The sequence below is a fragment of the Grampus griseus genome, assembly GCF_964374135.1.
Source record: "Grampus griseus genome assembly, chromosome: 17".
In the NCBI taxonomy this organism is placed as follows: Eukaryota; Metazoa; Chordata; class Mammalia; order Artiodactyla; family Delphinidae; genus Grampus; species Grampus griseus.
The window spans coordinates 69475605-69501405 of NC_139011.1; the positions used below are offsets into that span (position 1 = coordinate 69475605).

A 25801-nucleotide genomic window follows, 5' to 3' on the forward strand; every position below is an offset into this window, starting at 1 on the left:
GGCCTGCCACAGAGAGCATCCAGTAAGAACTGAAATATGTGACTGGACTTGGTCCTAACAGAGGTGACTTTATTACCCCAAATGTCTTGGAATTCCTGTTGCCTCTGGCTCAACAGGACTCCAGGCTCCTTCATTCCCGGACAGCCATCTGCAGCCAGCCTTGGCGTCCTTTGGCAAGTGGCTGTGATGTGAGTCACGGGGGCAGTCTCCAGACAGGCTGACCGTGAGGTGGGCACAGAGGGATGGTCACTGAGCCCCCTGGGGTTTGTGGTGGGGACTGAGGGCAGCATCCCAGGGAGGAGGGTGAACCCTGAGAGCACAGGTCAGGCCAGGCCAGACCTCAACAGAAGTGGCCCCGGTGCTGACTGCTGGGCAGGGCCCGTAATATCAAAACCAGACATTGCCTTAGGATGGAAAGAACGTGCTGGGTTCTTTCTCACAATCCTTTTCATTTAGGTAAAGGAGCAATGAGGTACAGATGCATAATTCTCTCCCTTTGTGAAAGCCTCTCTCATTCAATGAAGGAGCCCCAGGCATCCTCTTGTGCTGATTTATTAATGTCACAAAGCAGACTTTACTTTTATTTGAACTGGCCAATGAAAATGTTCTATACAAGGCAAACACTTCATCATGAAAGTTTTAAATTAAAAATAAATAAGTTCCAGTCTACATAGATCTCCAGCTGCCACATACAAATAGAGGACATCAGTTATAAAGTAAATAAGTTAAAATAAATAGTCATAGGATACTCCGATAGGTCCAGTGTAAATTACCTGTTTTCTCCCTACCTTTGTTCCGGGCCCCTTCACCCATACACTGTAAGACGATTACACAGTCCATTGGGACCTTCATTGAAAGAGCACTTGATGCCCAAATCTCCAAGTCATGTTCTGATGGGAGGACTGGGTGTTCGGAGTCTAAAACAATGGTTGAAGAGCAGAGGTCAGCAAGGTGAAAGCCCGGAAGCCCAGGCCCCTTATCCCCCATGCCTTCTTACATTTCACCTGGAGATGTGGAAGCAGGTAATTTAGAGATCAAAAAGCAACATGTGGTCACGGAGCAGCAGCATGTGAATAACAGTTGAGTCTGAGACCAGTGATGTGGCCCAGGTCTTCCTTGTAACCAAAAAAATGGCAATTTCCAACCTGGTCTTAGACTAAAATTCACCATGGAGTCACTGGTTTTGTTAAGTGGGTTGGATTAATTTAAGCTTCTGAATTAGAAAACAAGCCTTCTGGGGGCAGAGTTGAGGCCACAGATGACAAATATGTGAGGCACATCCCACTAATCTGCTCCACAGGCAGGCATTACCAATTGATCGCTGCACTCCTTTATCTCAGATCCTAGCTCCATACAGCACTCTAGGCAGCCTGTGCCAATCAATTATGCTTAGCATTTGATACGAAAATTATTTATTAGCCTTGGTTCTTCTCTATGTTCTGAATATTCTTGTATGAAGGAGTAGATATAACACAGGCATTGGAGCCTGACACCCACATGGGTTAGGTGCCTTCAGAATAATCATTTAACTACTTTAAAGCCGTGTCTATTAAATGGGGAAGGCCACCTAACTCAGAGTTGACAGAAAGATCGGGATAGTGTATGTAAAGTGCTCACTAACCCACCTGGCACATAGTAAGCATTTAATAAATGGTGACTATCATTATCATGTTATCATTTTAAGGCTACTGATGTTGATATAGAATTGATGATGACATTTCCATTAAAAGAAGGAACGCATAATATGATATATTATGAAACCATATGAATGGTTTACATCATTTATATCATGTACTGGTTCTACCTTTGTCAAATCGTTTCCTTCAAATGTTGCCCCCAGAGACATATTCCTGCCCCTCAAAACCATCCTCAAATCAGTTACTAGAGTAGGCAAAGCAAGGAGTCTGGTGCAGAAGCTGAGGACCTGGTATCTAGTTCCACTACCTGGTATCTAGTCGCATAACCTCTTAAGGCCCTTAGCTTCCCCATCTGTAGACTGGGAATAATTGTGCTTTCTTTAACAGGAATTTTGTGAATGTAAGAGGTAATGGATGGGAGAGCATTTTCAAAAGTTAAAATAATTATACCCAAGCAAGGTATTATTAATTCCACTAGACTGTGTCACTTCAGAAAATGTTAGCATTCAAAAATTTAAATCATGTTTTCCTATAGAAAAATCACATGTAAAAGAATACAGAGTTCATGCAATCATGCCAAGTGTCATCAGAACTGATCCTGACGATACACTCAAATGAATATTAGAACTACTAAGTAAATATATATAGCGCTTTGTCACTAAAAATCGTACCTCATCAAGATGAAATAAATATGGTGGCAGGAACAGTGAGAACCATTGTGCTTACAAGTGCCTGAAACATCAAATTCTTACATTTATACCGGAAATTAGAACGACTCACAAGGAAGGCTGAGGAATTGCCTGCTTGCTTCCTTGGAGGTCTTTAAAATGGGTTGGGAAGGTTTGATTTTGGTGCCATTTTGCTTAAACATAGGGATATAAACTTGATGACCTCCCGAAGTCACTTTCAGACCAATGGCTTTATCGATTCTAAGAAGGAACAGTTTTCTTTTGCCTTCGAGGGAGGTTCCTTTCCCGTTTCCTGAGCCGGGGCGATTAGTTAGTACTGGAGGGTGATGTGCGTGGACCAGCTAGTAGCAGAGGTGAATGTCGCTCAGTTCCCATCTGGAAGTTTCCTCCCCTTGTGCAGTGAACTCGGGCCAGCGCAGGGCACCTGGGGAGGGTCACCTTTAGTCAGCCTCAAAGGCGCTGTTGGTAGCTCCCACGTATTCAGACTTCTTCTTGTGCCTGGTCCACATTTTCCGGAGGATGCTGGGGACGCCGCAGGAAGCACTTCCTGTCAGCGGTAGGGAGGCTTCTGCTCCCTGAGGGAGGGTAGGATACTCTTCAGTCATCTTCTTGAGGTGCCTGGATCTACAGAAAATGCACAGGTGGGTGAGGAGGGCGGTCACTGCGCTGAGCCTGTCCTTCTTTAATTGCTGCCCTCGATAAGAGGAGCCAGAGCCCTCGCTCCTCCTCTGCTCATACAACCTGTGACCACGGTGGAGGGTCGCTGTTGGGGCCCACGCAGGAATGACACCCCATCCCCCTGCCCCAGGGAGGTCCTTGCATGGGGAGAGGGAAGCAGGTGGCCCTGAGCACACTGGCTCATGGATCCCAAGTTCTGCTCTTGTTCCAAACTCTACCCTTCCTCACCCCAACCCGCCATCCCTCCACCTCTACAAAAACGATCTTGCTGGAAAGAGCAGATGTCACAAATCGTCAGCTATTGAAAGCCCATGAGCCCTGGGGCTGAATCCTGCTCCCCACTTACTGTGTGACCTCAGGCAAGTGATTTGACCTCAGCCAGCCTCAGCTTCCTCATGTGCGAAATGGGGATAATTTCATCTAACTCAAGGGGCTTTTGTGAGGAGGAAAATAAGGTCACAAAGCATCTGGCACATGGTCCACATCAATAAATGTTCATTTTTCTCACTTGCTCTCCTTCAGTGAAAGAATGGCCTTCATTTTCTTTTCAATAGCCAGGGTCCAGGAACAAATGGAAATGAGAACGTCTAAGCTTAGAGAGAAACGGGCCATTTCGAAGAACCCTTTGCGATGCAGCTGCGCGGATGGAAAGGGCGCCTCTCTTGAGGCACACGGTTCGCGTTTGCTGGTTACTGCAGCAGGCAGTAACAGCCATTGCTGCTCACAACAATTTGCTACTATAAACTTAATACAATCGAAAAGATACTTTTCTCTAACTAGGTCCCAATACGTTGAGTGGCTTGGCTTTTATCATTCATTCTAGATGGCTTTCTTTCACCTAAAAGGGCTTCACACTGGTCTGTTCCTCCTCTAACTCCCTCAGCTTTCAAGGTGTGCATACCTTGGGTTGATATTGTAGTGCATGGTCCCTCATATGTGAGCATCTATCACTTTGCCAAGCATGTGTCTTTCCAATTCCCAGACTGTAAGCTTCTTGAAAAATGATGCAACCGTTGGTGCTAAGCTTTTCACACATTATCTCATCCTGTTCTCACAGTAATCTCTCAAGAGGTTATGATTGTCCCCATGTTTTGGGTTTTGTTTTGTTTTTAAAGAAACGAGGACACGGAGGTCTGAACAACTTGCCTGAAGTCATAGCAAGTCAGCAGCGGTGCCAGGCACGCAGGCAGATCTGAGTCAAGAACCCACACCCTTCATCATCCCCGAAGCCACTTTTCTGCTCTCTCCAGTCTGGAAGATGATGATGGGGGCGTAAATGTACACGCTGAGTTGAGTTTAAGACTCTTATTGCCATCTTCTTTGTGCCATGTTGAAGGCAGTGAGGGCCTTCCTGGGGGGCTTATCACTCCTGCCACTCTAGCTGCTGGTTCTGGGTCAGAGTTAATAGTAACCTGCTTTTGGTTTGAAACATTTGTATCTTGTGTACTTTCTACCTGGGCAGGGGCCCTTAATCTAATTCGTGAGGCATTTCTGACACCAGCATGCCTTCAGGAGGCTCTGCATATGGCCTGTGATTACATTTGTCTAATTAACCAAAACCCCTCCCTCTTTAGACTTCTCCTAGTCTAAAGAGTGGGGTTAATGAAGTGGAAACCATCAAAAACACTTCGGCTTAATCCTAGGGGAAAAGTTGATGTGGCCACAGAAACCCGGGATTAGTGCCCTCATTAAAAGGTAATTTACAGCTGGCAGGGATTCTGTTTTAGCTTCTTGAGGGTCTGACAGACGGCCACCTGTTACTCTTTGGCCCAGGAGCAGGACAGGAGCGGGTGGGGAGCCCTGAGGCAGCCAGGCTGGAGGCACAGCACTTACCCTCTGGTCAGAACAGCTCCGTTCTCCGAGCCCAGAGCTGCCGCCTCCAGGACGGCGGGAGCTTTCACCGAGATCCGGGCCACCGGAGGCATCTAGGTTGTGAGAAGGGAGTGTGAGGATGGTGCCATGTCCCCAGCTCCGACAGTGGCTGGAGCCATTGGAAAGGGCATCAGCTAAACTGAACTACCATCAACCCAGGGCAATGGTCCTCATACTGCCGCGGGCACCAGGTGCCCCCGGGAGGGCTTGTTAATGCAATGCTGGGCCCACCCCAGCTTCTGATTCAGTAGGTCTCATGTAGGCCCGAGAATCTGCATTTCTAACAAGTTCCCAAGTGCTCTAGTCCCAGGATCCCACTTTGAGAACCACCTACGTAGAGAAACTTGAAAGCAAGCAACTCAGTCTTGCGAGGCCTCTGTCCCCCCTTGCACCCCTATGGTCTGTGTCCACTTTGTTGTCAAATCCTGCAGGTTCTGCAAGATCAGTGTCACCCTCTCCCTTTTCTCTGCTGCAGCCTCAGGACCAGTCGCTTGGGACAGGACCTCCTTTTTTCCCACAAGACCTGCCACACACCCTGGGCCCCTCCTGGATTCACTCACCCAGCTTTTCCTTCATTCTCTGGATCAAGCCTCATCTCTGCCTACCCTTCAAAGACCACTTCCTCCAGGAAGCCTCCCCTCAGGCTGGTGCCCCAGCTGATTTCTCTCTGTCTCCTGCATCCCCACAGCACTGAGTCCTTATGTGATATGTTTTGGCATCCCACCAATTCTCTCTTTACGGTTGTCTACTTGTTTCTTATGCCGGTGCAGTCTCCCCAGGAATGGCATGCGAACGACAGGGTCTGGGGCTTACCCTTTGGCGGCCCTCCTGAGCTCTCCTTAAAGGAGGTGGTGAGTGCTCAAGAAACATGTACCGAATTGAAAAATCACTGGTAGCTCAAGCAGGGCTAGGTCCCGAGTTTGGAGTTTGTTCAGTCAGTGGACCTCCGCTTTGCACCTCCACCCCATGCCCCAGGGAAGGCTTAAGATCACCACATTCCTAAAATTGCTGGAAAATTCCAGGTTGAGGACACCAGGAGTCACTGCCCCTTCTCTCCCGCACGGGCCAAAGGTTGTGGGGAGAGTCACTGTGCCACCTTGTGGCCTCTCGGGAGCTGTCCCTCCCCATTGTGCCAGCAGCCCAGAAACATGCTTCTTCCCGGGCCGTCCACCATCCTGTTTGCCCCAGCGCATGTTAGCGTCAAAATCAGATTTAGCTGTTCGAGCTCTGAATTGCTCTCTGCCCTGGGATGGGGGCTCCAATGAGCTGCAGGACCCCAGCCCTACCGTCTCAGACCCAGAGGAAAGGGTCAGTCATGCTGCCGCTCTGTCCTCTGCACTACTGTCGCCCCCTCCTTTGTGACCACCTCCCCATCACCACCTGTCCCATCCCACCTCGCTCTGGCCTCCCAGCTGCAGCTTCCTCTCTGCCAAGGACACTGAGTCCAGCCCGGGGGCTGGGGGCAAGTAATCCAAGGCAGTGAGCTGCCCTCTCCCCTTAGCCTCGGGCTGAGCTGAGGGCAGCAGTTCGAGCTGTCGCAGCCTGACCACCTTCACTCTGTGGTAACGGCCCAGCCATCCTCAGTTTCCCCTGGGTCCCAGGTTGGGACAGGGGGCCCCTGATTGTCCCATCCCTGCCCTTTGTGTGGTTTTCCTAGTACAGGGATGACCTAAATGAAATAATTGGCTTCGATTTCCTGCCCAGACCAGGAGCAAAGCGCTCGCGTCTCTGTCCAGTTTGTTCCATAAGGACGAGCGGGTGACTCAGACGCTCTCTCCAGTCTGTTCTAGTTCCGTGAATCTCGAGAGCTGATGCCCGCAGAGCCCAGGATGCCCGAGCTGACCTCACCTCCAGCCACCACTCCACCCCTTCTGTGCTAACCCAGGGGACACCCACATTCATGCCCAGAGGATGACGAAGGAGATGTATTTTTTCAGGGTGACGCTGAGCTAGACCCAGACATGCACTACCGGATCCCCCTTCAGGGAAGGACAAGCCGCCTTGCCCTCCCCCTGGGGGAGGGCGGGGAGCAGGTGGCCCTCAGCTCCTTCAGGTGTCCTTGGCTACAGAGGGCCACCTCGCCCAAGGTCATGCCGTCCTGGGCAGCCTGCATGCCATGAAAGAGCGGGAAGAAAATATAAAGGATCGGTCAGCTGGGTCCAACTCGGGCAGCCCAGATGGACAATCCTTGCCCCAGAGCTCCCAGTGGGAGGTGGCTCAGCAGTTCCCTCTGAGGTGATGGTGTTTTGTGTTTTCACAGTGCTCGAGACCCTTGCATCTCTTTACCCCCGTAGCTGCCCCTGGGAATTGGTCAGACACCTCCATCTGGCAGGGGCCTGCCACAGACACTGCTTCTTTCCCCCCTGTTTGAGATGTCCGCTAGGTAATACCTTCTGTCCACCTAAGAGCTGAATTTCCGGCAAGAAAGAGAGAGGCGGCCAGTGGTGTGCCACCAGCTGGTAGGCTTTAGGAGCAAAGAACCCTCAGCTACACTTTTCTAATAATCCTCAGGCCTGGAACAAAGGACACTTTGTCTTCATGGCACAGACAGGACAAGAAGGTTAAAGCACAGCAGATACACTAACCAGGTTGATTTTACTTACCAAAGCTTTGCTGTATGCTCGATTCCCACACAGATTTGCTGATTTGGGTTCAGAAATCCCCACTGCAAAGGTGAACGGAGGGGACGTTACTCAGTGGTACCCTGGGTTCCAGCTGCCCCGGGTTCTGCATCAATTATCCCTTAGCTAATCAATCACAAGCCAGGAATATTCTAACGGCCTTTGTACTGAGCAGCAAAATCACGCACTAGGGTTGGGCAATGGGACAACTGTCCAGTGGGTCACCTGCACCCCTGGCGCTCTTGGGGAGGTTAGAGCTAAGGTCTAATAAGATCACGTGTGTGGGTGTTCAGTACGGGGTCTGCCTGCAGTAGGGGACTCAGAGAATGTGCCCTTAGCGCCTCCTTTCTTCCTAAAGCGCCAGATCACAAGAGGTTATCAGGAGTTAAGTCTTTAGCTGGGATCAGTCCTTTAACCTGCCGCTCCTGGACACGCCTCTGTGAAAATGAGCTCAAAGTCCTGCCTGCTGTGGGAAGTAAGCCTCATAATGTGGGAGGATTGGAGGTTATCGGAGTCCTGAGGCACTGGCATGAGATGTATGTGAGAACCTTCTTTCTATGCCTTTATTTGAGGCTCGACCCGCTGCTGGGAATCCAGATGTTGAGCTGAGGTAGCTGGTGATGGGCGGGGGTGGGGTGGAGTGGGGCTCCACTGAAGGCTGGCCTTCAGTCGAGTCCCTCCTGGGGCAGATGTTCCTGGAGGAGCCCCATGCTATCAGACTACAGCGTAGAGAAATACCAGCCCCCCACCCCGAGGAAAACATCTCAAGGCCAATAAAATGAAGTTACAGGCTACCAAGATCAGACCACGGAGTGCCGTGCTCTGGCGTCAGTGACGACAGTAGCTTATATTTTTGAGCATTTACTGTGTCAGTCGCTGTGCTGAGTGTAAGACTTATAAACATTGTCTCATTTAATCCTCACTACAACCCTCACAGGTAGACATCATAATAGATGAAGAAACAGAGGCTTTAGAGATGCACGGCAATTACGATGAAGCTGGGTGAGGAAGATCTAGGGAATGGCAAGCTGACCTCTTTGGAGGTCTTGCAAGGCTGGGAAAACTTGACCGAGGGACCCCCTAACCCATTCTGGGAGGAGTTTGCTAGGTGGGGAGACCCAGGGAGGGCAATCCGCAGAGAGAACGTATCGGGGAAGGTCCGGAATATAATGAGTGGTCACAATTACACCACAGCTCAGGGCTGTTCTGTGCATGGATTGGCAGGGATAGGAGTGTCACAGGAGGTGGCCCTGGAGAGGTGAGCAGAGGACTGGGTCCTGGAGAACCTTGGGCGTGGTCTGGAGGGCATCTGGGGGTGGAGAGGACACAGTGTTTAAAGCAGAGGGATGGCAGAGGCAGGTGCTGCTTTAGGCTACCCTCTGGTAGCCTGTGGAGCAAGAAGGACTGGTAGCTGACGACCAGGCTTGGCGGCTACACACAAGGGTTGAAGGGAGTCTGACCCGGTAGCCTGAGGTTGGTACCAAGGAGAGATGAGACATACGGAGGAACTGACACTGGCGGTGGTTAGTGTGTGGAGCGGGGGTGGGGAGGACAAGGGGGTATTGGGATAAACATCCCAGCGGCTTGCTGGAAAGATGGATAGTGGCACCAGCTGAGAAAGCAAGAGAGGTTTGAAGGTGGAAAACGAATTCCATTTGAACAAGTTGATTTTGAGATGTCCCAAGGACATCCTAGTGGAGACATTCCACCGGCCCAGGAGGTGGGTGTCCCCTTTTCCGGGCCCTTGAGGTTCACCTGCTCAAGGCTTCAGAGTCCCCACTGTTTCCAAGGTTCCTCAGAGCATATTTCTCCCACGTGAGAAGGCTACAGCACTCAGGAGCCTTCTCCTTTAGCTCAGAAAAGAAACACGTCTCCAGATTTGAGATCCCTGGAGACACATATCCTTCTGACTGGAGGATGGAAAACTCGTGCCCAAGGCCGGTGCCCAGCCTTTCCTGTGGGTCTGGCTTTGACTCAGAAACCCTCCCTCCCTCTCATCCCCTCTGGAATCTGTCAGATTGTGGGAGCTGAAGGAACTGAATCGATGCCCAGCTCAATCTTTTTTTTCCTTTTTTTTAAAAACCTGACTAGCACATTCCCTGCATGAGCTGACTGTCATATGTCGGGCAGAGTCTCTCCATTTCATAACTTGCTGTTCTCCCCTTCAGTCCAAGCTTCCACAATCTACTTAGGGAGGAAAGTAGCCCCTAAAACCAGACAGCTGGAAAGACATTATTTTCTGGGGGAAAGACGCAATTAGCTGGCAAATCAGGAGACATGAGATTTAATCTCAGTTCTGCTGCTGATGAGCAGTGCACTTTGGGTAAGTCAGTTTCCATGGTTTCGGTTTCCTCTTCTGTAGATCGGCAGGGGGTGCTTGCAGAGATCAGTGGGCCTCCACCTTCAGGGAGGTGGAAAGTCACCCTGGGAGCAGGCTTGTTAAAACAGATTGCTGGGCCCTACCCCAGAATTTGATTAAATAGGTCTTGGGTGGGACCCCAAATCTGCATTTCCAGCAAGTTCCCAGGTGGTTCTGCTGCTCCAGGGATGCCACCTGGAGAACCACCCATGAGATCTTCCCTAAATCCTTGCTAATCAGTATGTTGTCCTTGGACCAACATCATCAGCATCATCTGGAAGATTATTAGAAACAAAATCTGGGGCCCTACTTGGTCCTGCTGAATTAGACTGCATAAAAACGAGATTCCCAGGTGATTCTTCTGCACATTAAAATTTGAGAAACATGGCTCTAAATTCATTTTGTGATTTTGTAGAGAAGATATTCTTTTTTTTTCTATGCACAGGCAACCACCACCCACCCACCCACTTATATATAGACAGAGGGAAAAAAATTATCTTCTCTATTTGCAAGGCACATTGTGGTTTCCCTAAGGCTTTCACTCTCCATAAAAATGTATATATGTAATCCCTTAACTAGAGAATATAGCTTGACTTATGGGTTCTTACACGTAGGATCTTAAAAACAGGATCAGGGTGTTAGTGACCAAAGAAACCTTAGAGATCCAATCTAACATCTATGAGGGAGGAAAGAGAGGAGATGGATGGATAAAGAGAGACACTCAATGGAGTCTACCTTCAGTTCTTCTAACATACAAAACTGTTGACACCCAACAGCTTTGAAAAGGATATCCAAAACTTTTTGTGTATTTCTGGAGTTAAAAATAGGAATAACTTGAGGCTGTGGGCACAACAGAAATAACCTAAACCAGGAATTAAAGGCTAAATACGATCACAGACTTCAGCAGGCTAGACACAGATTCCTGTTTAACTGCTTGGGGTGGGAGCCATTTTTCAAAATAGTGTGGAAGGTAAGACTCTAATGCTTCCAGCTTTCAAAACAAATTTGTCTCTAAATTCTTTTTATAAATTGTTGAAATAGTTTAAGGCGTTCAAATTTAAAATGGTGGGATTTTAAGATGGCAGCTGATGAAGAGCCTGTATAATCTCACACACACACACACACACACACACACACACACACACACACACACACACACACACACACACACACACACACACACACACACACACACACACACACACACACACCCTGTAAAATAACGTAAGCTTCCTTCGCTTCATGAGTCATGTGTACTCTGGTTTCCTCTCCCCCCAGCGTCTAATGATGTTTACCTCCTCCTGAATTCCGCAGGACTGCCTGGGGAGCTAGGCGGTAGATGAGAGCATCTTTGCTCATCACGCAGACCCAGCAGCGAGTGTTTTAAGGTAGAAGGAGTTTTGTGGTGCTGCAGTGGGGGCGGGGGGAGGCGCCCGAGCAGGTGCATTCAGAGCAGGACCGGCATGCACTGGGGAAGGCGGCGGCCCCACGTGCAGGTGCTCCGCCCACCGGGCGTGATGGAGGACGCCAGGGAGGATCACGACGTGGCTAGAGCCCACACAAGCCAGTTCGCGGACACCGCGGCAGCTGCTCTAAGTGGACCACTGCCCCCCAGGGAGGTTCCGGGGACCCGGGCCGTGACGCACGTACCGGGTCTGGCGGGGGTCTTGGCGGGGTGGGCGCCCTGCGGCCGTGCGTTCTGGAAGCAGCTCGACCTGCGGGCCTCGCCGTCGCGGTGGTCGCTGCGGTGCTGCAGCAGCTCCAGGGGCCGGGACGTGTAGAGGTCGGACTCGATCACCACCTGCGCGGGGGAGGAAGGACCGTCAGCTTGTTCCTCCCCTAGAGTCTCAGCCTCCACAGCTGAGGCCAGGACTGCAGCTTTGCGGACGGACCTCGTGCTGACACGGAGCCTTCCTGACTCCAGCCATTGCTGGGAGCAGCGAGGAAACCTGGGGAGGCTGGCCTGAAACGGCGAAGTGTTGTGTTTAACTTCAGCATGTCCAGTGGCACCATGGTGCAGGAAAATGAGGTTTCTGGGGGCTCCTCACCAGCTGTACCTTCACAGAGTCAGAAGCCTGGGCCCTCAGGCCCCAAACTGGGGCCAGTTAACTGCCCCAGGGCTGGACATAGTTTGACAATAGAACAGGCTATTTGAAATGAGGACAAGCCCTGGAAATCGGGCTCTTACAGTCTTTGCAGCTCAGTGGGTGCCCTTGTTCACGTAGAGGACAGCTTCTGGATGCTCGAGCGGAGGGAACACCTAGGCAGAGGGCTCGGGGCCCAGCTGATTCCCAGGTTGTAAAAAGGAAGAACCTGCTGGCCAGAGAAAGCAGGCACGGCTCCCGGACGCTCACGTTTCCTCTACTTTGTAGAGTGCCTGTCAGCTGGAGCTGAGAGATGAGTTTCCACGACCTGTGGCTCGGTGAGTGGAAATTGTGGCAAGCCAGAACGGAGCGCTACACGCTAAGGTGTTTTCAATAATGATCCCCTGTTGAATAGTGGTTTTGGGAAAGTACATGAAGAGGAATACCCCTTTTGTCAGGGCCCACTGAAATGGGCCTTTAAAATTATAACAAAAATACTTAGATCATTGAAATAATTTAAATGTACAAATTTGAGACAAATAGTACCATATTTTATCTTAATTTCGGGGGTGACAAAGGGAATCTTAGCAATTTGGGGCGCATATCGTGCATGTTTGAATGCATAGCCATGACACTGGGGTCGCGCATTCTGAATGTCTTCACTCCTTTGAAGCAGGTTAGAACTGCAGCTTCCCTGAGGTTTGTATTTACTCATTCTCTTGCTCACTCGTTCCTTCCTTCTACAGACATCCTGCGAGGGCACCTCTGTGCCAGATCCTGGTACTCAGTCTATCTGTGAGTGAGGTGGACCCATTTCAGCCTTTACAGTCGAGCCTTTGATGATTTCCCCTCCATTGTCCAATGTAACAATTGTGGAGGAAGCTGAAGCAAATAAGACTGAATTTTTAAGTATTATAATAGGGTTATATTTCAGTTCAGTGGAGAAAAATTGGACCTTTAATAAATATTGTTGGAATAAATGTCAGGCCACTGGGGGAAATGGATCCATGTCCACACTTCTCATACGAAAATGAATACCAGACAGACCAAAGATGCATGTTAAAAAACAAACAAACAAACAACAGCAGACACTAGAATAGAATATGGCTCAATATAACATTTGTTACATATAATAGGGAATTACTGCTGTGTACATAAAACTCTTACAAATCAATAAAGAGGAAAAAAATAGAAAAATGGGGCCAAAAACCAGCTAATTGACAATAGACATGCAAATGGCCGGTTAACATGAAAGGTGCTGAACAACAATAATTAAATGCAAATTAAAACAAAGTTGTTTTTTCTCCTATCAGATTGTCAATGATGAAGAAGATAAATTTCCATTTGGGGTCATGTGAACCTGAGTTCAAACCCCAGTTTTGGTACTTCGAGGCTATGTGGAAAGGGGTCATCCTCTTGACCACCCTTGCTGTACTGGGGCGGAGTCACTGCTGGTCATTCGCAGAGATTTCAGGAACACAGCAGGTTCTCTTTCCCTGTGCCACCTGTTTACCTACAGCATCAGGAAGCGGTCACGTCCGTCCCCAGCAGAGGAAGGGGAGCTGTCACTCTTTGCTTCAGTTTATCACAAAGAGTCCTTTGCTTAAAAAAGTAATATATCCCACATTTGGTCTTATCTGGCTTAGGAAATTAACTCTTCTCAGGCCTGTTTTAGGACCCAGACTCATTCATTCTTTACCTTTGGAGAAAGATGATGATAATTAAGGATCATTTAGGATTAGTGCCCTTTCTCTTCTGGGCACTGCAGCATGTGGGATTTTTTCCCCAATAATTAAAAATATTTTTCCTTCAGCTTTACTGAGATATAAATTTCCACATATGATTGTATACGTTTAAGGAGTACAATGTGTTGATTTGATATGTTTGTAAATTGCAAAATGATTAGAAGGTGGTGTTTCTGTTGGTTTTCTAGCAAGCCTTCAGTGCAGGCTGGGGGCAGCACCCGTCTGCCCTACGCCAGCTCACTGGGGGCTGTAAGGTGCAGTAGTGGGTGGTCTGGACTCACCACCCTGCACAGACAGTCCCCTCAGCTTTTCCATTTCCTTCCCTCCTCTTAGCACTGCACTCTGCCATGGTGTCGCCCAGAATACTGGAATTTCCTAGGTTAATGGCATTTTGGACACGTGTACCGTTTGGCCTCAGGGTTCCCCCTGGAATGTGGACCTCCAGGTCCAACGGGAGAGACCTGAGCCTCATTACTGACATTCAAGCCTTTGGCTGTCTACCTCTCATCACAGCTATTTTGAATTTTGTTTTCATTTTTTCAGCATTCCTCTAATGAGTAAGGACTGGTGTGTTTTCCGACCCATTTTGTAGAAGGAGGAAGTAAGGCAGGATGTGAAGGCCTGAGGAGTCCAGTGGGGAGGCCCAGCATTTCCTCCCCTGAAAAGAAAGCAAATATTTCCTTTTAGGAATAAGAAACTTCAGCCAGCCCTTCTCTGCATTGTGGGTGGGAGAAGGGAATGCGGAGGGAGACAGTGGAGAAGCATTAGCTGCTCCGCCCCCTGTTGGATGTAGGTTTCCTGGGGTGGGGGTGAGGCTGGTTACTTCCCAGGTCCTGACTGAGGGCCCAGTGCCTCAGCAGGGTATCTTCTCGGCCCTGAAGGATGCCAGAGGAGAGGGCTCAGCTCGGAAGATTTCCCTTTCTTAGCTGGCCTCGTGCTTGCTTCTCATGCCCCACAATTGCGGAGGCTCTGAGAGGGCTCAGGGCAGTGCATCAGGCCCACGCCAGGGAACGCACAGCTGGATGCATGGCTGTGGCCTCCTGAAAGCCTCCCGACAGCCTGTTTTTTTTCTGGTCTGTAGGATACGGTCCGGGCTGGATACTGCAGCTGGTCTTAGAACAAACTGGTCTGAGCACAGGCTCTTTAGCGCCCTGAGTACAAGGGTGAGATTGGGGAATGGGGAAGGGGTGAAGGGGAGACGTGTTTAATGTTGGATTTCCCTTTCCAGGTTCAACGAATTGCCTGCTGAAAGTAGGGGCTGTACTTGTGTAACAGATTCACTGTGATAAATTGATGCTTCCCTGCTGGGTTCAGATCAGAGACCTAGGGGGCTGGTAGGGAGTTAGAAAGACGGGGGAGACCTAGGTGATGAAGGATCATCATGATTTTGGTTGACGGCATCCAGAGTAAAGTTCTAGCCCAACTCCCTAATTTTACACACAGGGAAACTGAGGCCAGAGGAAGCCGGGTGTCTTCAAGGTCACAGAGCTGTAAGGGGCGCAGCCTGAACAAGGATCATGGTTTCATACCTTCTAAGGAAGTGCTCTTTGTCAGACCCATGGAAGTGCTGCCATCCAGGTAAGAATTTTCAAGTGCAAACTGATTGCTCAGTGCATTTTGAAAAATCAGATCACCAGGTGGAAACATCAGATCACCGCTCCTCCACAAGGCTGAAATCTGGGAAGAATGTGACATTTGCACTCCCGTTCCTTCATCTTTCCTGATGATGGCGCTGCTGCTTATTTTGAAGGGGCTGTGGAAGCCCTAACTAACCCACGCTTTGGTGTAAATTTATTCCTTTAAGCTACTCTTACGATGTCTGCGGCATGAGGATGATCAGGACGTCAGTAAAATTGCTTAAGAATCAGAGGGGATGGGGAGAAAAAGACTAGTGAAGCCACCTAGAGAAGGAACACTGGGTGGCTGTAGAAGAAGAACATGTAACTTACGAGGGGTCCAGAGAGAGAGGAAAGTGCCGCGCTAAGGACGATTCGGAGAGGAAAGAGATACTTGTAAAGGAAGGAACCTGACATCCGTATGGTAGCCCGAGGGGTGAGAATAGAGACAAATAAGAATTTCGGGGCAAAGTCCTAAATATTGGTACATTGGAGCAGCTGCAAAATATGAACGATTTTCTCGGGAACTCAAAGGGGAGCCAAGAGCCAGTTGGATGAAAAAAAGAAAAGGTCAGAGATAGTTCTTTCTTCTTTGGGACTCAGTTCCCCCGTCTTAGGTAGACTAAGACCTTTCCTGTCTTTTCTAATTTGAATGTCCTGTGCAGCTGGGTCTGAGTTTTATGAGCAAAGGATGAGTCATGCCGTTAGGGGAAATTAGAAATTCAGAGGAGAGCTCAAAGGCCAGAGAGCATTATTAAGCTGTCTTACCTGGAGGAAGAATGCATATTTGAAGACAAGACCCTACCTTCTATTTTTTCTTTTTTTTTTCCCATCAAAAGCAATTTTTATTTGTATTCATATACTTGAGTCACTTTTTTTTCCCCTTGGAGTAAAAATGTTTTAGGGAGGGAAAGTCATAAGCCATTCCCAGGAAAGCTGGGAGCTTGGTTCTGCAGAGCCTGGCTGAAGTCAGTGGATACTCCAGGAGGCGGTGCCCCATGTTTTGGGGGCTTTGTGAAGCTCATGCCCCTGTGGCTTCACATCCACCATAGAGAGTTGTCTCCTTTGTTTGGGTTCTAAATCCCTTGAGAAATTTCTTCCCTAGCACCTTATTTATCTCCTAGAGAGTATGATTTAATTTCCATTTTTAAGCTTTTGTAATCACAGTTCTGTCCTTATAAAGCCAGTAGGTATTGGTATAAGTGGTGATTCAGACAGAAACACTGTTTAAGGTTAGAAATTCAAGGCAAGAACTTGGTTGAAAACTAAATAGTCTTAATTCCCAAAGGATCTTCCCAGAGTCATGAATGACTTGTGGCTCCTTCAGATCCAGAGTACAGATCTTCCTTGACTTACAGTGGGGTTACATCCTGATAAATACCCCTAAAATATCATAAGTTGAAAATGCATTTTATACAGCTAACCTACCAAACATCATAGCTTAGCTGAGCCTACCTTAAACGTGCTCAGAACACTTACATCAACCTATGGTTGGGCAAAATCTTCTCACACAAAGCCTATTTTACAATAAAGTGTTGAATATCTCATGTAATTGACTGAATACTGTACTGAAAGTGAGAAACAGAATGCTTGTCTGGGTCCAGGATGGTTCTAAGTGTATCCTTGTTTACCCTCGTGATCGTGTGGCTGGTGGGAGGTTGTGGCTTGCTGTGCTGCCCAGCATTACAAGAGAGTATGTTGTACCCCATATCACTAGCCTGGGGAAAGATCAAAATTCAAAATTCCAAGTATGGTCTCTGAATGCATTTCGCTTTGGCATCATCGTAAAGACAAAAATCATGAAAGTCAGACTGTCATAAGTCAGGGACCAACTGTAATGCCAAACTCAAGTCTGTGCTCAAACTCTAAATTACCTACAAACAACCCCTCCCCTTTCCATTTTTGGTGACACACCCACTGTTCCTTGAAAGTCAGCAGCATTTTCCTTCTAGACTGTGTGCTGAAGTTTTTAGGGATCATGAGAAATACATGAATTTCTTGCACTACAGCAAAGAACCCATTAAAAGCCCTTTCTTTCTTAGTATATAAATATTCTCGAAGTCATTTTAAAAAAAGGATAAACCACTGACAGAAAAATGAGCAAAAGACATGTCTTTTAACCCATAGGGAGAAAATATCAAAATCTATGAAAAGATGAAGAATGATATTAATTACTAAAGAAATGCAAATTAAAACAATGAGATGTTTTCACCTATCAGATTGTCAAAGATTAACAACATTTGATACCATATAGTGTTGGCTCAGGTGTTCTGGTAAAGGTAGTTTAAAACAGTTGCTGAGAATTTGGCAATAGCTATAAAATTTTTTCAATGCCCGTATCCTTTGAGCATTTTCTTTCTTTTTTAAAACTGACATATAACATTGTGTACGTTTAAGTATAAGGTGTTGATTTGATGACCCAGCATTTTCATATCTATGAATTTATCCTTAAAAACATTTGCATAAGAACATAAAAAATACGTTCAAGAATATTTCTTGTGGCATTGTTTAACTGGAGAAAATGGGGAAATCCCATTTATTGATGATTTGGTTAAATAATTAATCTAGAAAACATCAGATTTGGTTTGGGTAAAAAATTATAGTACATTCATTCATACAATGGCATACTATGCAGCCTCTAAAAAGAATGGGGAAGATCTGTGTGTATTAATTGGCATGTAAAGATGCTCAAAATTTATATAGTGAAAAAAGCAAATTGCAAAACAGCATATTATTGAGCAATAAAGCATGATAATTATACATTGTTATATGAGAAATTTTCATTAAAAAAAACTCCAGTGCTTATTGAATGTTCAGTATGTATCAGGCTCTGCACTAAGCAGTTTACATGTATTAAATCATTTGCTCCTTCCAGTGGTTATTGGGATGTGCTCTCTCACTCTCCCCTTTTTTTTTTTTTTTTTTGCAGTACGCGGGCCTCTCACTGTCGTGGCCTCTCCCGTTGGGGAGCACAGGCTCAGCGGCCATGGCTCACGGGCCCAGCCACTCCGCGGCATGTGGGATCTTCCCCGGCTGGGGCACGAACCCGTGTTCCCTGCATCGGCAGGCGGACTCTCAACCACTGTGCCACCAGGGAAGCCCTCACTCTCCCCATTTTAATGCTAAGCAAGTCAAGTCCTGGAATGGTTAGGCAACGTGCCCAAGGTCATATAGCTAGAAATGGATAGAACTGGGATTTAAAAGTGGGAAATGGAAGAAACCAGGCAGTTTGACTCTAGCCTGCATACCTAACCACTATGTTCTATAGCTTCTCAGGATTTTCTGATATCATAGTTTACATCTTTTTATTATTTGAAATTTTGTAATGGGCCCATCCTGTTTTGGGAATTTAAAAAGTAATAAATGTATATAAAACAACAAAGACTAAAACCAATCTCATTCCCAGGACACTTAAAAAAATTTTTTTTAAATGGAGAATAGGATTTTAAAAATTGAGATACTTAGAAAATCAAAATAGTGTTCTACAAAAACAATTGTGATAGAAACTCCAGTATAACCAGGAGGGAACAATTAGCAATTAAAATAAAACTTTTAAAGTGCAAAGATGTATTGACAGCTTATGTATAAAGAAATCTGTAAGTAAAATGAGAAATTCACAGGCTCTAAAGACATGTAAACTAATTTTAAGGTAATGCATGTGCTTATTAAAGAAGCAAAAAATAATACAAAGAAATGAAAGCCAGTGCTGGTAAGGCTGGAGGGAAATGGAAAAGCATTGTTGGAAGCCTAGCAGTTGTCCAGAATTCCGGGTAGTATGTGACGAAACTAGAAGCAGAAGCCATCTTTTACAAATCACTGTTTTGGGCTTCCCTGGTGGCGCAGTGGTTGAGAGTCTGCCTGCCGATGCAGGGGACACGGGTTCCTGCCCCGGTCCGGGAAGATCCCACATGCCGCGGAGCGGCTGGGCCCGTGAGCCATGGCCGCTGAGCCTGCGCTTCCGCAGCCTGTGCTCCACAACAGGAGAGGCCACAACAGTGAGAGGACCGCGTGCCACAAAAAAAAAAAAAAAAATCACTGTTCTAGTCTCCACTCTAGCACAGGTGTAGGAATGCAAATGATGGATGGATGGATGGATGAAACTGTTCTTATCCTTTTACTTGTTAATTCCACTTTGAGGCCTATGCACCATAGGATTAATCCAAAAAACAGTATTTTGTACAAATTCATTGCACTGCTATTTATAATAGTGAAAAAGTGGAACATTGCAAATGCCAACAATAGAACACCCAAGTCAGGGATGCTCTACCTACACTGTGGATTCTGTTTAAGGAAAAAAATGTGTATATAAAATGAAAATTATTCTCTGTGGGGAAAATGACAGAAGGGGGTCCAATTCAGGACTGTTTGTTGTCTGGTTGACATTTGTCAGTTGTTTTGGTTAAGTGGAGGATGGAGAATGCAACAGCAACATGGGCTACGGAAAACTTTTCCAGGCCGTGGAGAGTGTGGATGTAGGGGGGAGGTGGGGAGTGAAGAAGCTAGACACTGCTTTTTTAATGAAAGTCAACAAAAGCGATCAAAACTGAAGTTTTCTTACATTCTTGGTTAAGAGATGTTGAGAGCTCTTGACTCTTCTTCTGGCTGGACTGGGCACTGCAAAGAGAGAGAAAGGAATGGTTTTAGAGAACACCCATGAGACTGATGTAGCTACGGTAGCAATACGGAGAGGGTTTGCACCTGGAGTGGGACAGGGCCCAGAGGAGGGGGGTTGGGAAGAAGAGGTGGGTGCAATTGCAATTTTATTTTTTTATTTTATTTTTTTAATAGATCTTTATTGGAGTATAATTGCTTCACAATACTGTGTTAGTTGTGTTAGTTGATGTTGCACAACAAAGCAAATCAGCCACATGCATACGCAGGTCCCCATATCCCCTCCCTCTTGAGCCTCCCTCACACCCTCCCTATCCCACCCCCTAGGTGGTCGCAAAGCACTGAGCTGATCTCCCTGTGCTATGCGGCTGCTTCCCACTACCTATCTATTTTACATTTGGTAGTGTATATATGTCCATGCCACTCTCTCACTTCGCCCCAGCTTCCCCTCCCACCCATGTCCTCAAGTCCATTTTCTATGTCTACCTCTATTCCTGCCCTGCAACTAGGTTCATCAGTACCTTTTTTTTTTAGATTCCATATATATGTGTTAGCATATGGTATTTGTTTTTCTCTTTCTGACTGACTTTACTCTGTATGACAGACTCTAGGTCCATCCACCTCACTACAAATAACTCAATTTTGTTTCTTTTTATGCTGAGTAATAGTCCATTGTATATATGTGCCACATCTTCTTTATCCATTCATCTGTCGATGGACACTTAGGTTGATTCCATGTCCTGGCTATTGTAAATAGTGCTGCAATGAACATTGTGGTACATGACTCTTTTTGAATTATGGTTTTCTCAGGGTATATGCCCAGTAGTGGGATTGCTGGGTCATATGGTAGTTCTATTTTTAGTTTTTTAAGGAACCTCCATACTGGAGGTTTCCATAGTGGCTGTATCAATTTACATTCCCACCAACAGTGCAGGAGGGTTCCCTTTTCTCCACACCCTCTCCAGCATTTATTGTTTGTAGATTTTCTGATGATGCCCATTCTGACTGGCATGAGGTGATACCTCATTGTAGTTTTGATTTACATTCCTCTAATAATTAATGATGTTGAGCATCTTTTCATGTGCCTCTTGGCCATCTGTATATCTTCCTTGGTGAAATGTCTATTTAAGTCTTCCGCCCATTTTTTAACTGGTTTGTTTTTCTTTTTGGATATTGAGCTCCATGAGCTGTTTGTATATTTTGGAGAGTAATCCTTTGTTGTTTCATTTGCAAATATTTTCTCCCATTCTGAGGGTTGTCTTTTTGATGGTTTCCTTTGCTGTGCAAAAGCTTTTAAGTTTAATTAAGTCCCATTTGTTTATTTTTGTTTTTGTTTCCATTACTCTAGGAGGTGGGCAATTGCAATTTTAGATGTTACTTGGTCCAGTGCACCAAAGCTCATAGCAGCACTATTCATAATAGCTGAAAGGTGGAAACAACCCAAGTGTCCATTAACAAATTAATGGACAAACTAAATGTAGTATAGACATACAATGGAATATCATTCAGCCTTAAAAAAGAATGACATTCTGAAACATGCTCTGACATGGATGAACCTTGAAAACATTAAGCTAAGTGAAATAAGCCCGATACAAAGGGACAAATATTGTATGAGTTTGCTTATATGAGATACCTCAACTAGTCAAATTCATAGAGACACAAAGTAGAACAGAGGTTACCAGGGGCTGGAAGAAGGAGGGAATGGGGAGTTGTTATTTAATGGGTACAGAGTGTCAGTTTGGGAAGATGAAGAAATTCAGGAAATGGATAGTGGTGATGGTTGCACAAGCATATGAATGTACTTAATGCCACAGAACTGAACACTTAAATAGTTAAATGGTAAATTTTATTTACCACAGTAAATAAAAATAAAAAAAACTTGGAGAATCAATTAGCCATAAAAAAGTTACTTGGTTGGGAAAAAGGTGTGCATTTTGTTGAAAGTGGAGACACCCGGACATCTCTTTTGCACATTGATGCTAAAGTGATTTACTTGGAAATGAAATCCCACCCTGCCACTGCCCTGCCTAGAATGGAAATGATTTCTTGTCACATCTCAGATTAGTGCTCAGGTGAGAGCTGTGTGATTTTCTGCAGAGCGCCTGCTGCCATGAAGCCAGGCGAGCAGAGGGCTGGTTAAGAGCCAGGGCTCCAGACTCCTTTCACTTGGGTGTAAATCCCAACTTGACCACTTGCCAGTTGTGTGACTTGGGCGAATGACTCATCCTTGCTAAGCTTCACTTTCCTCTCTGGTAAAACTCGCACCTACCTCAGAGGGCTGCAGTGAGAATTAAATGGTCTAATCGTTATCAAGCCCTTGGCCCGGCGCCTGGCAAAGAGTGAGTTCCCAGGAATTAGTGGTGGTTATTATTGATACAATTCTCCTCTTTCTCTGCAAGGTGAGGGCAGGTGGAAGGAAGAGGTGATAACTTCTAGAGACTGTAGCCTCCGTCAGGAGTTCTCTTTCTGGAGTTTTCTCCATTTCCTCCTGCTGTTCCCCGGCTCCCCTTGCCAACCCCGCCGCATTGTTGTTTATCCCCAAGAGAATTATTTTGAATGCTGTTCACCCTAGAATTAAACCCACTGGTGAGCTTCAGGAAGTGACTTCTGGTATAACTTCTTGATAAAACCACAGATTTTATCGTTTATATTTACTGTGAATTGTGCCTATGAAATCTTTCCCTTAAAGGGCTCTCCTTCTCTCTAGGAAGTAAAAATACACACTTGTCCTCAGTTACAGACTTGATCTATGTCTTGTGCCTTAAAATACTTGAGAAACACCATAACACTTGCTGTTGCCATATTTTTGTGAGCTTTAAGATGGCTCAGCTAAAAAAAGTACGTCGATTTAGGTTGAACCCATTATATATGTATGTGTGTATGTTGGAAAACAGGGATATAATACGACGACGATAAATGTGATAATGGCTCGCATTGAGCTTTACTAGGTGACGACTTACTTCCTTCTCGCATTCACTCCTCACAGCAACTCTTTGGGGTCGGGTGTCTTCATTGGCTCTATTTCTTAGGTAGATACTGAGGGTTAGGGTCACACAGTTGGTGGTGGAACAAGGCCTGCGCTCTTAAACACTAGGTTGCTGAACTTGTGCACAGGAGCGTGTGGGAAAGGGCATACCTGGGAGGACTCTAACCCTTGTTAGAGAAAATCAAACCAGCCTATATTTCTGCAGGCAGGAAACATGGGGATGGAATGAAGAGTTACCAGTCTCTCTCATAAGCAGTGACTTAGGAAGACCTGGCCCCGTCTTCGCCCACTGAGAGCCTTATGCCTGATGCTCTGGAGGAGGCGAGATGAGGCACAACAAGGCGTAGGAAGAGGCGGACTTCTCCACTTACAGTCTAAGATAAAACTGCGGATATTCCTTTTCTAGAGAACAGCTTCCTGAGCAGTGACATGTCCATGAATACTGATGACTGATTTAATACTAGGAGGTGGCCATGAATAAAAATGGCAATAAAGAAATACAGGATTGAATATTTATCTTTGACTAAACATATTCATTGCTCAGAATATGGAATAAAAATAGAAATCACTTTGTAAGTGATGTATTTAATGGTGCTTACTGCCATGCCAGGTACTGTTCTAGATGCTTTATGTATTTTGTCTATATCTCATTTTTCCCCCCATAATAACCTTGGGAGGTAAGTTCTAGTTCTTCCTTTTTTATAAGAGTGGAAACTCAGGCCCAGAGAGGTTAAGTGCCTGTCCAAGGTCACACAGCGTGTAAGTGGTGGTGGGTCTCTTGACTACTCTGCTAAGCAAATGGATTCAAAGGCCCTGTTTTGAATGATTTTCTTCAGGTGAAGTATGACGTTGCTCCTGAATCGTATAATAAGTTTTTAGTTGAATAGGACCATTCAGCTTTGATGTTTTTCTCCCTTAAATGTTTTTAAATGTAAAAAAATTATAGAACATAGACATTTTAAGATTTTCATATTTGCTTTCAATTTGTTTTCTTCTCATAGAAGAGAAATAACAAATGAGAGGACAAGTTTTGGTCCCTTTTCTACTCTTCCCCAATTCTACTTTCCTCCCTCTCCAGGGCTACTATTATCACTAACTTTATCTGTGTCTTTCCAGCCTATGTTTTTTATGCTTTTCTCTAGATATGTATCCATAAACAATGTATAGTACTGTACAAATTTAATAATTTTTAGCCTGCTTTTTTTTTCTCTCAACATGATGCTCTTGGGAGCTGTGTCCCACACACATAGATCCAGTTCTTTTCCCTGTTGACTACTGTGGAGTATTCCAGAGTCTGATGACACCACATTTTACCCCTTCCCTTCTTCAAGGACATTCAAGTTGTTTTCAGTTTTGCCCTTGGAGACCCAGTGGCCCTGTAAGCATCCACGTATAAGAGCATTTACAGGAGTGGAACTGCTGGGTCAGAGGGTCGGCTTTGACTTTTCAGGTACATTCCCGAGTCTCCAGAGGGTGTCCCAACTTCAGCACGTGGGCAGACTCCCAGCTTTTTCTTCTCTCCCTCTGACTGGCAATAGATGTCTAAAGCTTAATTTATGTTCTGCTGGCTTTCTCTTTGTGGCCAGGCTGAGTCTCTCCCTTCCCCCCAGGAGTGGTCATGTCGATGGCTGACATGGGAAGAAGAAAGGGGTTGTCTGAACAGGGGGTCACAGCACCAGCAGACATCCGGCCCTCTTCATTCAGTCTGACTATGACACCAGGGGCTAAGCCGGGGTCCCAGGCTCTCCCAGCAATACAGGGGCAGCAGGGAGAGCACAGGGGCGGCAGGAGAGAGGGCCCAGCTCTGCAGGGGGCAAGGGAACTATCCAGGGACACAGAGCCCTTCCCGGGCCTTGACACCATTCACCTCAGAGCAGCAGGGCTTTTACAAAATCACACTCTTTGGCGGTGCCAGTGCCAGGTTAAGTTTGGGAGCATGGCCCTGGGGTCTGTGCAGAGGCCAGCCTGGGCCAGGGCATTCTTGGACCGCTTCATTGGACTTTAGGCCACTGCCAGAAATATGATCCCTCCTCATATTTCGCGGCACAGTTAGAAATCATACTTTTGAGCCAGCTGCTTCTCATTTCAGAACCCACTTGCTCACTGGAGAAGAGGAAAGAATCTGTCTGCCCTGGGAATTTTGTTTTCATGTCTGTTTCCTAAAACAATGGCTTGCTGTCACTTTCGTTTGGCATACTGGGTTGCCAGTATCGAATTAAGTAAAACGAGGAGTAGTTAGCTGCCCTCATTTCCCCTTTGATGGACTGTTTCTCAATGATTGATGTTCATCCATATGCCTCCTTTTCAGAAACAACCACAAACACGGTCAAAACAGAGAGACCATCCGACCTCAGAAACCTGGGGGTAAAAACCGTAATAAGGCAGCACATGACTGTCTTTACTCTCCTGCTTAGCCTGCCACGTTAAGGAAACAGTCGAGGGCAATTTTACTCACCCTTGGAAGGAATCACGGTGGTGAAAACTTCTATATTTTCATCACTGCAGCTGTAAATCTGATGCATCGTTTCAGCCTTCTCTCCCCAAAAGTGCCTGGGAACCGGAGGCCTCTCTCTGAACCTCTAGTCGCGAGGTTTCCTAATCCAGTCTGGCTCGGGGATCATTGTGCCGGTCCACAAAAGACAGGCTGGTGCTGTGATCTCATCTCATTCCAGAGTCTTCACTGCAACATTTTCTAATCCCATCTGTCTTTTTTTTTTTTTTTTTTTTATGAATCCTATTATTGCGAACCTTTGATGGAGCCTGGAGGTTTCAGTCCCCTCGCGGCCAGGATGTATTTAACATTTTTATTTTGCCGTGTCTGCCGCAGTGAATTTGGAAGTCTTTTGTGAAGTGGTGATGAAGTGAAATCGCCTACTCGGGTAGCGCCAAGCGTGGCTGGAGGA

The 25801-nt window shown here is 46.4% G+C and overlaps 1 protein-coding gene across 1 annotated transcript; it reads right to left on the reverse strand.

The window, feature by feature from the left end:
* Nucleotides 1-2250: 2250 nt before the first annotated feature.
* On the reverse strand, nt 2251-25801 carry VXN (vexin). The gene is made up of 6 exons (XM_082674863.1): nt 25354-25801; nt 19860-19915; nt 11507-11657; nt 7480-7541; nt 4838-4929; nt 2251-2950 (listed from the first exon to the last, which is right to left on the reverse strand). The coding sequence occupies exons 1-6, from the start codon at nt 25418-25420 to the stop codon at nt 2767-2769; spliced, it is 612 nt and encodes a 203-aa protein (XP_082530989.1). The 5' UTR covers nt 25421-25801; the 3' UTR covers nt 2251-2766.

Coding starts and splice junctions, on each gene's coding strand:
- VXN (XM_082674863.1), bottom strand. CDS start 25,420: ATGCATCAGATTTACAGCTGCAGTGATGAAAATATAGAAGTTTTCACC. Junction 11,658..19,859: donor AACATCTCTTAACCAAGAAT/GTAAGAAAACTT, acceptor TCCCCCGCGCAG/GTGGTGATCGAGTCCGACCT. Junction 2,951..4,837: donor GGAGCTGTTCTGACCAGAGG/GTAAGTGCTGTG, acceptor CATTTTCTGTAG/ATCCAGGCACCTCAAGAAGA.